This window comes from Apium graveolens, chromosome 9 (genome assembly GCF_009905375.1).
Source record: "Apium graveolens cultivar Ventura chromosome 9, ASM990537v1, whole genome shotgun sequence".
Lineage (NCBI taxonomy): Eukaryota > Viridiplantae > Streptophyta > Magnoliopsida > Apiales > Apiaceae > Apium > Apium graveolens.
The window spans coordinates 32,481,263-32,496,761 of NC_133655.1; the positions used below are offsets into that span (position 1 = coordinate 32,481,263).

Genomic DNA, 15,499 nt, shown 5'->3' on the forward strand with positions numbered 1-15,499 from the left:
GGATTATTTAATTTGTACTATTAAAAGTAGTTTTTCTTATTAATAAATAATAAATAATTAAAATATATTAAAATATTAAATGTAAATATGATAAATTTCAATAAACGAAAATATAGGTAAAGTAAAAGATATTTTTTGACCAGATGCCTCTATTAGAGCTTGATTCATTTATTTAGGGAAGAAAACCAGAACTATTTCACCAAAAAAAGAAAGAAAAGAAACAAGAACGGGAACGTAGAATGAGAATCAGAAGGTATCCATTCTTCTTATCAACGTTATGGTGTAAGAAATGGTCATTTTTTTTTTTTGCCAAACAGTCGGGTAACAATGAAATTGGGCTAAAAGCCCATATAAGTTGGTTTTGTAAGCAACCAAACACGCACTATATATTATCTGTATATTATCTTGTTAGTGGAACATTAATTTAGGATTAAACCCCGATAATTGAGTCAGAAAACTCCATTAAAATGTTTTGTTACATAAACTGATGTGGTAGTTGATGCCTTCTGAAACTCAAGATTTAGAGACCAAGGGAAGACTAAGAAGTAATAATATGTACAATGTTAAGTGAAGAGAGAATACTAAGAATGTGATTAAAGTAAGCTTGTTCTCGTCAGTTATATACTAACAAAAAACTACTGCAATGGAACTATAACATCTCCCCTGACCTTATATATTTTAATCAATTTTTATGCTCATTCTATAATACGATAAAACTATAATCTGAGAACAAGATTAACTTAAATCAAGGTTAATTAAAAAATCGTCGACATATTAATGACAGCCTAATTCTGGATGAATTAACAATGAGATTTTATAAGTAAATCCTTTAAATAATTTGACACAATGCATAACCAATCATGTTGTGTCGAAGTTGGGGTTTGAGCTGTGGATCAGCCCTGTATATATCCGTGAACTCTCGACAATTCTTAGCCCTTTACTGCGAATGACTTGAAAGCAAAATAAGCACAAGTTTAAATAACTTAAAATTGATTATATAACACAAATGCATAAGGAAAAAAGAAAGATTATAAAATTCTACATCAACCAGAATGTCATGATCTCTCCAATATTTTAAGAGAAGTTTGAAATTCTCCACTGAAATGTCATGGAGCTTATTAGCTAACCCCTTCTCAAAAATTACAAAAGCCAAGTACCGAACATATTTTGTTCGACTATGCAAAAGTCACTGGCACAACCCTTCCCAGAAAGTGACTCAATTCCGGAATAACTTTATCATTATTAAAAATAATCATTTTTTGAGAGTTCATTAAAATGACAATTCTTTTATCAAATGATCTCGTGTGCATTCTATCCATCTCGTTTGTCCTTTTAACCTTTTAGAAACTTAAATTTTGCGTAGCGTACGTGTTAATAAAATACGATTAAAGAGTCACTCAAACTAGTACACCTAATTCTTGACCAGTTTAGGCTAATAGTATTATACTTGATGAGAAAGCTAAATACTAAATTTCACATTGGATTAACAATTATCATTTTCAGTTGACCGGACTACTAACAGTAGTATACATGAAACAGGATTTCTGCAGGAATATGGTTAATAATAATTCAAGTTGACAAGAACATACAATTTCTTCATCACTTTCAATTTTAGGCAAGTCAGTTTCACGAACCCACTTGGTTTTAGTTCCACTTCCATTTGCTACATCATTTGTAGCTTCTTTTTGTTTGCGGTCACGCAGAGAAAAATGTTCAACCATTGTTTCGAGTCCCTCGATACCTGGTAACTGAATTTGTGTAGTAGTTTCATTTCCTTTGAATTTTCAATTTGCCTAACTTCATATCATTCTCATCTGTTGGACCCTTTTTGGTTGTGCTCACAGGATTAGCTCACGAACGAGTGGTTGGTCTTCATCAACTTTGAACCTTGCTTTTCTTTAGTATATTGGTTTTCTGACACAAGATTGAGTTAGAATAAATTTTTAGAATTTTCTATTATTAACAAAAATAATGAAAATCATGATAACAAAGACTGCTTTTCTACTTCTTAGAATGTTCTTCTGGAAAACATATAAAAAGCCTCAATTTTCAACTTTTTTTAGAAAATGACGCATCTTTAAAAATAACTTTTGAAGAATCCTTATCTCTTCGTTTCACGATTTGTGAAATGTATTCATCTAAATCTTGTATTTTTTTCTTTGTCTTTTTTAAATTCATCTCCAAATCAGCAACTAATATAGGCACGCTCATCTCCTTCATATTTTCATTGTTCTTCTAATTATTTAGCCATTTATTCAGTTCGTACACCGTCATCGATTTTACAGAAGATGGAAGTGACAGTGGAGGTGATAGATATTCAACATACATATAATTAAAAGAAACATTAACAAAGTTTGACCTCCACAAATATTTGGAACATCAATCAAGACATGTAGGTATTAATTTAAAATTTCTAAACTGAATATCAATCTCATCCATATTTTCATCTTCATCAATTCTTTCATCTTCAACTCAAGTGTTATGCAAATCCAGTTTCCTCCAAACATTTGTAAACTCGATGTTCACATTTTTATCACCGGGTTTATTGGGATTTTTAATCGGCCCTAACATCTGAATTTCTTTTTCCCCAATTAACTTTGGGTTCTGCTCCTGCGGTTACGCACTTATTATTTTGCAGACGATAGCTTGTTGTTTTTCAAAGCAAGTAAGGAGGAATCTCAATGGGTGAAGAATATTTTGAATGTGTATGAGCGATAGTCGGGGAAAGCTGTAAACTTTAACAAGTCGGGGATATTTTTTAGCTCAAATGTAAGGAGGGACAAGCAGCAAGAGATCTCTGATATTTTGGGTGTTCATAATGGAATGGAGGACAGTAAGTATCTGGGACTACCATCTCTGATAGGCAAGTCAAAGAAGAAGGTTTTCAATTTCGTTAAAGAAAGAGTGTTAAAACGCATCCAAGGTTGGAGTAATAGTAAGCTTTCACGGGCAGGAAAGGCTGTAATGATAAAGAACGTAGCTCAAGCAATTCCATCTTACTGTATGTCGTGTTTTTTAATTCCTAAATCGCTTTCACAGGAAATTGAAAGGATTTTAAATGGTTTTTGGTGGAAGTCAGGAGCAAATAACGGGAAGGGCTTACGCTGGCTTTCATGGGAAAAGATGTGTAAATCGAAAAACAAAGGTGGTCTGGGTTTTAGAAGTTTGTACAGTTTCAATCTGGCTCTATTGGGGAAGCACGTATGGCATTTGTTGAACAATACAAGATCGCTGGTTGAAAGAGTCTTTAAAGCACACTACTTTCAACAAAATCATTTTCTAAAAGCTCAGGTGGGTCAAGATGCAAGTTTTATTTGGAAAGGCATTTGTATGGCAAGAGATGAATTGTGCAAAGGTTTTAAATGAGTGCTGGGAGATGGTCAGACTATTAATATCTTCTCTGATCAGTGGTTAAGGGGAAAGAATGGTTATAGAGTGGAGGATCATCACGTTAACAGAAACAGAAGTGATAAGGTGTGTGAGTATTTCCGTCCAGACATTAAACAATGGGACGTGAATAAAATACGAAATACCTTTCATGAAGTTGATGTTAACTGTATTTTGGGAACGAGAATTCCACAGAATCAATGTAAAGATCGAGTAGCATGGATGCATTCAAAGGAAGGGTGTTATACGGAGAAATCTAGATATCACTATTGGTTTGATAGGCAGTTTAATGAACCTGAGGCTGTATCGAAAGGCTGGAAGAGACTTTGGGAGTTATCAATTCCACAGAAGATGAAGTACTTATTATGGAGAATCTGCAAAAACACTATCCCTGTGAGGAACTTGCTTCGAAGTAAAGGAGTTCAAATAACAATACTTTGTCCAATGTGTAATGTGGACATTGAGCACGTATGTCATCTTTTCTTCGATTGTCCTTTTACAAATAGTTGTTGGAGCTGCATGGGTGGAGGATATAATATGGCAGAGGTGGAGTACGTATCGACTTGGCTACTGGAGAAACTTGAGGTGGAAACGGAGGATAATTTGATTAAAATGGTTAAGTTGTTGTGGGGGATCTGGTTTGCTAGAAACAGGAAAATATGGGAGGATAAAACTGTCACTCCGCAAATAGCAACGGAGATTAGTTCCAGGATGATTACAGAATGGAAGGCAGCTCAAAGTAAGCAGCAGGGCGGTGGACAGGTTTAAGTAGTAGTGAACCTGGTAACAGAGTTAGATGGCAACTTCCAGATCCTGGATGGTATAAAGCTAATGAGGATGCTGCTATACATGAAGGTTCGTCTCATTTCAAAATTGGGATGGTACTAAGGGATGATACAGGAGCTTTTATGGCAGGTATGCTCAAGAACTTTGATGAAAATGCCTCGATTTTGGAAGCAGAGGCAACAGGAGTGCAGGAAGTGCTGCAGTGGGTGTGTGGGTTGGGTGTCTCTCAGGTGGTCGTGGAAAGTGATTCGCTAGTTGTGGTTAATGTATTAAGAAAGAACAGTCAGTATGTGTCCGAGGTTGGCTCTATTTTCGAGTGTTGTAGGGCTGTCCTTCGCCAACGATGTGATTTGAAAGTTCAACACGTTCGTCGACAAGCAAATAGGGTAGCTCATAGCATAGATAAACTCCCTTGTATGTCAGGAACAATGAACTGGTTTAGTACTCCTCCTCCCTGTGTGTTGGAGATGATTGTATCTGATTCTTCTTTTGCTTAATGAATTTCAGTTTCAAAAAAAAAAAACTTTGGGTTCTGGTTCAAGGGCAAAGTAACTTTTCCAGTGTAGCACTAGCCAGCCAGAAAGACTTTCTAACAATAGTTACTTCAACACATGTAATACCTCAGTCCCACATCGAGGATATTTGTGACTTATATTCAGTTTATAAAGTAAAGTACCACTACTGAATGCACCAAAAAATCATGATCTTTTGGGGACTTGTGGTAGGCTTATTGTTTACTGAAGTTGCATGTATTTGGGCCAATAGGCTTCCACTTACTTTTAGACTAAGAATCGAGATCTAACACAATTTTTGAAAAATATAAATTGATTAGATTTGGGTTTATAAGAAATTTGTATTTTACTAACTTAACTAAAATTTGAATTACCTTTATATATATATATAATACTAATTTAACTAGGAATGATAATATTTTTAATTGGCCTCGACATACGAGCTTCTTTTTCTTTAATAAACTTTGGGTTTTGGTTAAAGAGCATCATACATTTTCTGGTGTAGCACTAGCCATTGGGGAAGACATTTTAATATTAGTGAATTCACCACATTTATCCCTGCCTTTGACGTGGAATTTTCTAAAGTGCCGACTTCCGAGAACATCTAACTTCACCTTGATTCATAACTTGTGCATTATTCAGCCGATCAAGCTTTCTATAATTACAGAATCTATTACATAATTTCCTTTTAATTTGTTTTTGCAAGTAACAAGTGGTCACAAACTGACGTTTAACAAGTTTTGGAGCTTCGACAGTAATGAAACTTATTAGTACATCAAAAAAGAAAAAAAATTCAGCCTTCGCCAAATATACAAGTATATAAAAATATACAAATTGATCATACAAGAAACAACAGTTGATAACATTTAATACTTTCAAACACATTTGGCCTTGGTCGTATGATTACATGTGGCTGCGTTTGTCGCAGTGGCTCGATTTTAGGATCGACGATTTTATCAATGTAAAAATCCTTGCCTTTATAATAATATGGTAAGTCCTAATCACTTGCTACCATTTTCCATTCTCCCGTCTCATCATCATTTCTCGTGTAGCAAGGAGTAAACTTTTTTACCCTTTGTACTCCTTTTGCATTTTTTCTTGGTTTTATCCTTTTTTTAAATTCAGTTTTTATAGTCAGATAATAATTCAAGTACATCTTAACTAGTTAAAATTAGGGGCGCCTGTCCTATTACGACCTCATTATTAAACATTCTCTTATCAATAACCTTCACTTGTGCTTCAGATCTAGAAATTTTTGATGGTTCATGTAGTACTTTTTTTACTATGTATCAAGTACATTGAAGATGTATCGTACTCGCATATGTGACAAACCGATTTACCCTTTGTGCTCCAAGCAAAGCGCATCGCATATCCGGGAAAATCGTTAATGGTCCACAACACACTGGCACATATCATAATATTCTAACTAGTCAAGGAATCATGAGTATCGATGGCCTACATCCCATTATTCTTTCAATTATTCAATTAAAGGTTGCATATATATGTCGATATTAATCTTTCAATATTCTGGACTGAGGATGATTTTGAAAGAATCAGTTTTTTACCAACAGTGGCATGTGTTGTTTACCAATATAATTGGCCATGTCAACTTAGTTGTATTCATTGTACGGTAAGGAATGAATCCATCAGAAGCTCTACCAAGTCTGATATTCCTCTTTTCGATTGAAAATTTAGTATACCTTTCATTCATCGCCTTCCAGGCCTTAGCATTGGTAGGATGTCAAAATTTCTACTCATTCTTGCATCTCATAGCATGCCAAATCAAGTTTGGAAAACTTCTTCGACATGAACAACCTCTGCAACCTAGATTTTAGCGGAAAAAAATTCATAACTTGGACGAAACTTTACGAATCACCTTCTCTCGATCATTGTCACTGATGCATTTTTTTTCTACTTGTTCCCATACTGAAACACCCAAGTTTTACAAATAATTTCATCTTTAATATTTTTTCCCTAATACAACATACAATTTTTTGACATGCATGTACCTTTTTTTAATCAGGACATACATCTTTAATGATATTCTTTACATAATTAAAAGATAATGTTATGTGGACCTGAAAAAGCTTCTCTTAATAAATCCTCGGATTCATCCTCCATATTTCCATGTACACGCTTTGAGGATAAAAGCTTAAGAACAAAACTTAATCGCGAAAAATTTGAACAGCTAAATTGTTGTTTACCATATTCCATCTGATGATTAAATCTATTAAAATTAGTATGTGGTCCATCAACGAGCTCATCTTCGGTCCTTTAATCAGTACACATATTTAATTGCAAGATGGAAGATCATTTATACCTTTAAATTAAACTCAATATAGCTTAAAAATTTTAGAAAGCTTAACCCTAATTGAACCCAACTGTAATGCTCAAAACTCTAATTAAAACCTATCGCTCTGCTCTGTTTCACACCCTAATTGAAACTCATCGCTTTACTTTGCTATGCTCGAACCCGGATTCTTCTCGATTTTGTTGCTCGAACCCGTCATTGGGAACCCTAATTGATTTTGTCTAAAGAGAATGTAGAGAGTGTAGAGGGATACTTTCCCTAATTAATTTCCCCCATTTTAATTATGTCTAAAATTTCTATTCTTGCTAGTTTAAAAATTCGGCCATCCAAACCCAATTTTTAACAGCCGAAGGCCAAAGAAATGTTACCCTAGCCCACTCGTTTTACATCTTTCTTTTTTCAATTTTATAAATATCAAATTTGTATAGTTTTATATTCAAATAAAATATATCATTATTTATAAAATATGAATAATTTAGATCTTTTATACGCATTTACTTTCTCTAAAAGTCCATAATTATATTTTTTTCAAATCACTTACTTTTAAGGAAAAAAATTAGTTTTAAGTTAAATTTCAAAAAAAAATATTCAACCCGCAACTCGACCTCATGGATTGTAATAGGGAAGACATATAAATGAATATCAGAGATTTATTGAGTTATTAAAAAAAACTCTCTGGCTATAGTAACACCAAAATCGTGATATTGTGATATGACCATAATTTCATACTTATTAAAATATTTTCTAAAGCACACTTTATAAAAGTGTACAAATATGTCATATATAGCGTAATGAAAAAAAAGTAGACATTCTTTGCAGGGGAAAAAAACCATCCACTACATCCTGTAAGGTTTTTTAGATATGAGTTGGTTGGAAATAATAGCTAGTGACGTGGATGTTGGACCCAATCGTTTCATTATCAAGCATTGTTGGTTGGTAATGATATTATTTATGAACTATTTCAGTATTCGGTTATTTTGGTCGGTTATAAGGTCTCTTTTCCCATCATCTTTTATTTGTCAGAAATGAGTTGGTCAGAAATTTCTGATTTTTTTATAGTGTACACCGTATATATAAAGATAAAATAATGCTATTGTTAGCGGGTGTTACATAAACCAACAACATAGCTTTATACACAAGCATAAGAACATAGATCCATGATAGCATCTTCCGTTAGAGTACTTTAGTACATAAATACTTTAAATAACATGAAATATATAAATTAGTTTTGCTTTTTGTGAATTATTCTCAGTATAGGAGATGGACAATGCACTAATTCTTGGGTACAGAACTTGATGAAAATAGGCAGATGGGAAATATCTATCTATATCATAAATCCTGATTCCATAAATTACAAGGCTTTTTACACCCCATGCTCTAAGACTTCATATATATTTACACAAAATGCCATTAAATTCATAAAAAGTTGTGACATTTTACATCCTATACCCTAAAAGTTATTACATAATTACATATAATGCCATTAATATCAGTTTGAAAGTCTTAACCCCACGTGACATTGTACTATTTCCATTTTCAAATCCAAACTATATCATTCTCTCTGTAGAAAGTGATATACACGGTTCTTCAGACATCCCTCTTTTTTGGCAAGTGTACTCCCACTACTTTTCTTCCTCTCCCTTCCTTCATTTTCAGACACCTCATTTCACAATTTGAATTAAAGTTACTCTGGATAAGGATTAGTTTGTTCTGCTCATTCCAAATCTTTGAGAGACCTCTTTTATGGAAATCAAACTTACTGAACATCTTCAACAGTATTTTTTGTCCTCTTTTCCTCTGATTTTATGTTTCTTAGTTGTTCTACTATCTAACTCCGTCAATGAAAGAGGTAAGATTTTGAAATTGTGTTCTTTCGTGTACTTAATGTTGGGAACCACGGACTTAGGGTGTTACTACGTTTTACGATAAAGATTACGAAAAGAGGATTACCTTGTTAATGGTTGATTCCACGCTTTTCTATTGTATTCCCAAATTCCCTTGAGTGAAGTGTGGCCTCCGTCTTCTCAAGTTATCCTCTCTTCTTGCTCCTTGGTGGCTACAATATGTTTTCACACAATTCCAAGCAAGAAGAGAATAAGAATATATATAGGCTACAATAGGGACCATGGATAATTAGGTTGGGCCTTCTAATTACATCTTGAGCCTAGCCCAAAGTAATTAAATATTAATTCAATCCACTAAAGAATTAATATTTGCACTACCTTTCCTAACACCGTAATTTAATTAATTCGGTTCCAATATTATTTGCTTATTAAATTCCCCATGTTTAAAATATCATATGTCCATTAATTAAATAAATTACTGATAATTTATTTAATTAATATCTTTTATCCTTGATCATCCACTCAACCTTTATTTAATTATGCCAGAATAAATTCCACCTGCAGGGTTTCACATAATTAAATATTTTTGAGCTTTCAAGGGGACATCATTAACCCGAATATTATCAGGACATGGATTCCTTCAATAAATAATATCCACCATGTATATAATTCCATCACCCAAAATATAATGATATAATTCAAAAGAATTATTTCATATATAAATCAAAGCATGTAAATAATATACACGTGTCAATTACTATTTCCAGATTAAGAACCTAAGCATTAATAATAACATAGAATCTTAGTTCTCCTTCTTAATCAGTATTAAGGGAACAATTCTAAATTTGATCATGTTCAATATACATGATAGGGATAAATAAGTCCTGATTTTATAATTAATGGGCTGCTAGACCCAATATGAAGATGTATGATATTCAGACCAGAAAAGTTAAGCCTGATGGATCAGATCAGGTCTGGTCGAATAAAAATGGCCCAAAAGCCCTGATTATTAATTAATTTCGTAATTAATTAATAAGGGAAAAATCAGCTGTTGAGAAGAGTCCTGATAAGGATATAAATCCTTATAGATAAGCCTCAAGGGGACCTAAAAGGATAAGGAATCAGTTTCCTACTATCTAGGACTCCAAAGTCCATTCTAATTATGAGACTTGCCCACCAAGTCTCCTATACCAAGTCCAATTCAAGGACCACCAACATCTATATAAGGGGTCTCACCCCACTGATCAGAACTACGTTTTTTGACTTGATCCTTGGCAATCAGCAAGGTACGTAGGCATCTTGTTAAGGCAGATTGAGTCACGAAACACAAGAGCAGTCAAATCGAGTCTCGAAGATCACGTTCCTTAGTATTAAATACAGCAATTATATATATTAGTTTTTAATCCATAACATTTGGCGCCGTCTGTGGGAAAGCAACAACAACCATGGCGAGAACACGGAGAACAATTGGAGCTCTAGAGGAAGGAACACCATCAGAGGCAACCCAGGTGATTTCATCAACCGTGGAGGTTCCTCCCCATTCAACTTATGCATCTACTCAGGGGGAAGCCCAGACAGGGGCAACTCATCCTCAGCCACAAGGGACAACTCCCCCGACTATTCAAGGTACGAATCCTCAAATTCAACAAATACATATACCTGTGAATTCTCGACCCGTCGGGTATGAATATTCAACTATTGTTACTACTAACCCCCCTTATGGGATGCCCCTTCGCCCTGAGGTTGGAGGAAGCGGATATGCTAGGCGAGGCGAAGCACGAGGGCAGTCACCCCCCTATATACGAGGTTTGGGTCCTATTCCTGAGGATCGGGAATTTTCTGGTCCTTATACTGAGAGAGACTCTGAATCTTCGGATGATGAAGTGGCCCCGAGAAGGAGGCGTCCTGGAAAAGAGCCAATGACCGATGGAAGGCAACGCCCCCAAAGCACCCCAGGGGCGAATCCCCAAGAAGTGCAGGAAAGGATCAGGGCTCATGAGGCTGAAATCCAAAGGCTGAGGCGTGATTTGGAGGCTCACCAGGCCACCAGACCCGAGATATCTCCTAGGGGGAGAAATCCTCCTCCTGTCATAGACCTGGATGGTCCGGTAAGAAGAAGGGCTGTTGTCCCAAGAACTGATCCAAGCAATCTCCTTCCCCTTGGAGATCCTGATGATCCAACTCCACCCTTCACAGAAGAGATAATGAATGCCCATATCTCAAGGAAATTCAAGATGCCCACTATCAAAGCCTATGATGGCACGGGAGACCCCGCTAATCATGTTAGGACATTCTCTAATGCACTGTTGCTGCAACCCGTGAATGATGCTATAAAGTGTCGGGCCTTCCCTCAAACCCTGTCAGGTATGGCTCAAAGATGGTACAGTCGCTTGCCCCCAAACTCTATTGGATCGTTCAGAGAGTTAAGTCAGGCTTTTATTAAGCAGTTCATCAGTGGAAAAGTCCATGAGAAAAGTTCAGCATCTCTTATGAGTATTGTGCAAGAAGCTAAGGAATCCTTGAGAGATTACCTGAATCGTTTTACAAAGGAGGCTTTAAAAGTCCCAGACCTTGATGATAAGGTAGCTATGATAGCACTGCAACAAGGAACTAGGGATGAGTTTTTCAAGATGTCCTTGGCCAAACGTCCCCCTGAAAATATGTTGCAGCTCCAAGAGAGGGCAGGGAAGTATATCAAGGTTGAAGAAAGCATGAGGAAGACCGTAGTAAGTAATGAGCTCACTGGAGGCAAGAAGCGGAAAACTGATCTGGAGTATATCGCTAAGGATAAGTATCCTAAAACCGAACAAAACCCTGATTCAACCCCCAAGAAGGGAGGACCTGGGCAAAAGTTCACCGAATACGCTAAGCTGAATGCTCCCAGAAGCCAGATATTGATGGAGATCGAGAAAGATCGAGATGTTCGTTGGCCTAAGCCCTTGAAGGCCGATCCAGCCAAGCTAGATAAGAGCAAGTATTGCAGGTTTCACAAAGATGTTGGCCATGACACCGATGAGTGTAGGCAATTGAAAGATGAAATTGAGTTTTTGATTCGAAAAGGAAGATTGAACAAGTATACTGGAGATGGAGGAGACAGAAATAATAATGGAAGGAAGAACTTTGAAGATCGTAGGAGGGACCAAGATGATCAGGGGCGGAATCCCCAACCTAGAGGACCAGTTATAAACACCATTTATGGAGGGCCGAGACCTCGAGGGCCTGTGATAAACACGATCTTTGGAGGTCCAACTGCTGCTGGATTGTCCAAAAATTCCAGAAAGGCATATACTAGAGAGGTTATGCATATTGTTGGAGAAGCCCCGAAGAGGGCCAGGACAGAAGTAACATTGGCTTTTGATGATTCCGACCTAGAGGGTGTGAAGTTTCCCCATGACGACCCGCTGGTCATAACGCCGATAATAGGAAATAGCCCGGTTAAGAGGGTCCTTGTGGATAATGGTGCTTCTGTGGATATCTTGCTCCACGACACCTTTCTAAGGATGGGGTATAACGACTCCCAGTTAACACCAACCGACATGCCGATATATGGATTTGCTGGAGTAGAATGTCCTGTGGAAGGGATAATCAAGTTGCCAACCACCATAGGTACGGAGCCAAGGCAAGCAACGCAGATGCTGGATTTCGTAGTGGTAAAGGCTAGTTCAACTTATAATGCTATCATGGGGAGAACAGGGATACATGCCTTCAAGGCAGTCCCCTCTTCCTACCATTCAGTCATGAAGTTTCCCACCCGAAACGGGATTGGAGAAGAGAGAGGGGATCAAAAAATGGCTAGAAGCTGTTATGTGGCCTCTTTGAGGGCAGATGGAGTCGGGGGGCAGGTTCTTCCTATTGAAGATATGGATGTTCGAGAAAATGATGAGAATAGTGGAAGGCCAGCAGAAGAATTGGTTTCGGTTCCTTTAGATCCCAAGAATCCTGAGAGGATGACTTTCATTGGAGCCACATTAGAGGAGCCCCTTAGAGGGAAGTTAGTGAAATTTTTGCAAGAAAATAGTGATGTGTTTGCATGGTCAGCAGCTGATATGCCAGGCATAGACCCGGAGTTAATTACTCACAAGTTAAACGTGGATCCAAGCCGGAAGACAGTGAAACAAAAGAAAAGAAATTTTGCCCCGGAAAGACAAGAGGCTATAAAGCAGGAAGTGGAAAAGCTCTTAGAGGCATGCCCCAAAGACTGTTTTCCGCTGCCTAGAATTGATACTTTGATTGATGCCACCGCTGGACATGAGATGCTGAGTTTCATGGATGGGTTTAGCGGATACAACCAGATCAAAATGCATAAGGATGACATTCCAAAGGTATCATTTATCACTGACTTTGGTGTTTATTGTTATCTTGTTATGGCGTTTGGTCTCAAGAATGCAGGAGCCACCTATCAAAGGTTGGTGAATAAAATTTTTAAGGATCTTATTGGGAAGACTATGGAAGTCTATGTTGATGACATGCTAGTCAAGAGTCTAGTAAAGACTGATCATATAACCCATTTGAGGGAAGCTTTTGAGGTCCTGAGGTACCACAAGATGATGTTGAATCCTACGAAGTGTGCTTTCGGAGTAGGATCTGGAAAATTCTTGGGACTGATGGTCTCAAAGAGGGGAATTGAGGCTAACCCCGATAAAATAAAGGCAATCCTGGACATGGAACCCCCAAAAACTGTCAAGGATGTTCAGAAACTCACAGGAAGGGTTGCTGCGCTAGGACGATTCATCTCCAAGTCAGGAGACAAGTGCTTGTCATTCTTCAAGTCATTAAAGAACATTAAAGACTTTGTATGGAGTGAGGAAAATCAGAAGGCATTTGAAGAGTTAAAGAAGTATATGGGCCAGGCCCCGTTGTTGGCCAAGCCAGTTCTGGGTGAAGTTTTATTCTTGTACTTGGCTGTTTCAGAAAGCGCCTTGAGCGCAGTGTTGGTTAAGGAGGAACTGAAAGTCCAGAAACCCGTATACTATGTCAGCAAAATTTTGCATGGTGCTGAGTTGAATTATTCAGCCATTGAGAAATTCGCTTTAGCCTTGGTAATGGCTTCAAGAAAGCTGCGTCCTTATTTTCAAGCTCATCAAATTGAAGTGCTAACAAATCAGCCACTGAGAAATATCATTCACAGTCCCAAGGCAAGTGGGAGACTGATTAAGTGGGCAATAGAGTTGGGAGAGTTCGATCTCAAGTATAAGCCACGTATGGCCATAAAAGCCCAGGCACTAGCTGACTTCATGGTGGAATGTACCATACCCAACCAAGAAGTCGGGGGGCAGGAAGATACCACACCTCAAGACAAGGGAGTCGACAATGGGGACAAGGAGAAAGAATATTGGGTTCTCTATTTTGATGGAGCATCAAAAACAAATTCCAGTGGAGCAGGGTTGGTTTTGCAAAGCCCTGATGGATTCTTAATTGAGTATGCCATGAAGCTAGACTTCCCAACCACAAACAATGAGGCAGAGTATGAAGCCCTGATTGCTGGCCTTGGTCTAGCTGGGACACTTAGAGTCAAAAACTTAAAGGTCCGTGGAGACTCGAAGTTGATCATATCCCAGGTAAAGGGAGAATTTGAAGCAAGGGATGATACGATGGCAAAGTATGTTCGCCTAGTAAGGGCTGTGATGACCCAATTTAATGAATGCCATGTTGAACACGTTCCAAGGGAAGAAAACGCTAAGGCGGATGCGCTATCAAAGTTCGCTTCGTCTGAGATTGAAGAAAGTTCAGGAAGTGTGTACTTCCGTGTTTTGAAGACACGGAGCATAGATGTTAAGCTAGTGGCTCCCATAGGCTTGGGGACGTCATGGATTGATCCCATCAAGGCTCACATTCAGACCGGTTGGTTGCCAAGTGATGCAACTGAAGCACGGAAGTTAACTGTTCGGGCACTAAGATACTCTTTGATAGATGGGATTCTTTACAAAAGATCTTTCGTGGTTCCCTACTTGAGGTGTCTCAGGCCCGATGAGGCACGCTTGGCTCTTGAAGAAGTGCATGAAGGTATTTGTGGACAACACTTGGGGGGCAGGGCCTTGGCTCATAAGATAACTCGTTTAGGCTTCTATTGGCCAGAAATGATGGCTGATGCCAAAGAATATATAAAGAAGTGTGACCGCTGTCAGAAGCATGCACCAATTGTTAGACAACCCCCTGAGATGCTGACCTCTATCAACTCGCCTATTCCCTTTGCCATGTGGGGGATGGATATTCTAGGGCCTTTTCCTATGGCCACGGCACAAAGGAAATTTCTGATTGTAGCCATTGATTATTTCACCAAGTGGATTGAAGCCAAACCCTTGGCCAAAATCACTACTAAGCAGGTTGCACAATTCCTGTGGGAAAACATTATGTGCCGATATGGAATTCCCCGTATCCTTGTCACTGACAATGGAACACAATTCAACAATGAGGAATTCAAGAAGTATTGTGAAGAAAATGAAATCGAGTTACGATTCACCTCTGTGGCTCACCCGCAAGCCAATGGACAAGCAGAGGTAGCAAATCGGATAATCCTGGATGGACTAAAGAAGAGGATCGAGAAGTCAAGAAATAATTGGGTAGATGAGATACTTCCAATATTATGGGCCTACAGGACTACTTGTAGAGTCACGACAGATGCAACTCCTTTCATGTTGGCATATGGGGCGGAAGCAGTA

General features: G+C 37.8%; 1 protein-coding gene across 1 annotated transcript; it reads left to right on the top strand.

Annotated features, from left to right (window-relative positions):
* The first annotated feature begins 4,265 nt into the window (after positions 1-4,265).
* LOC141685188 (uncharacterized) lies at positions 4,266-4,670 on the top strand. Its single transcript, XM_074490305.1, has one exon. The coding sequence runs from the start codon at positions 4,266-4,268 to the stop codon at positions 4,668-4,670; it is 405 nt and encodes a 134-aa protein (XP_074346406.1).
* The last annotated feature ends 10,829 nt before the right edge of the window (positions 4,671-15,499 follow it).

Excerpts from the sequence above, each read along its gene's own strand:
- LOC141685188 (XM_074490305.1), top strand. The coding sequence starts at position 4,266 with ATGGTACTAAGGGATGATACAGGAGCTTTTATGGCAGGTATGCTCAAG.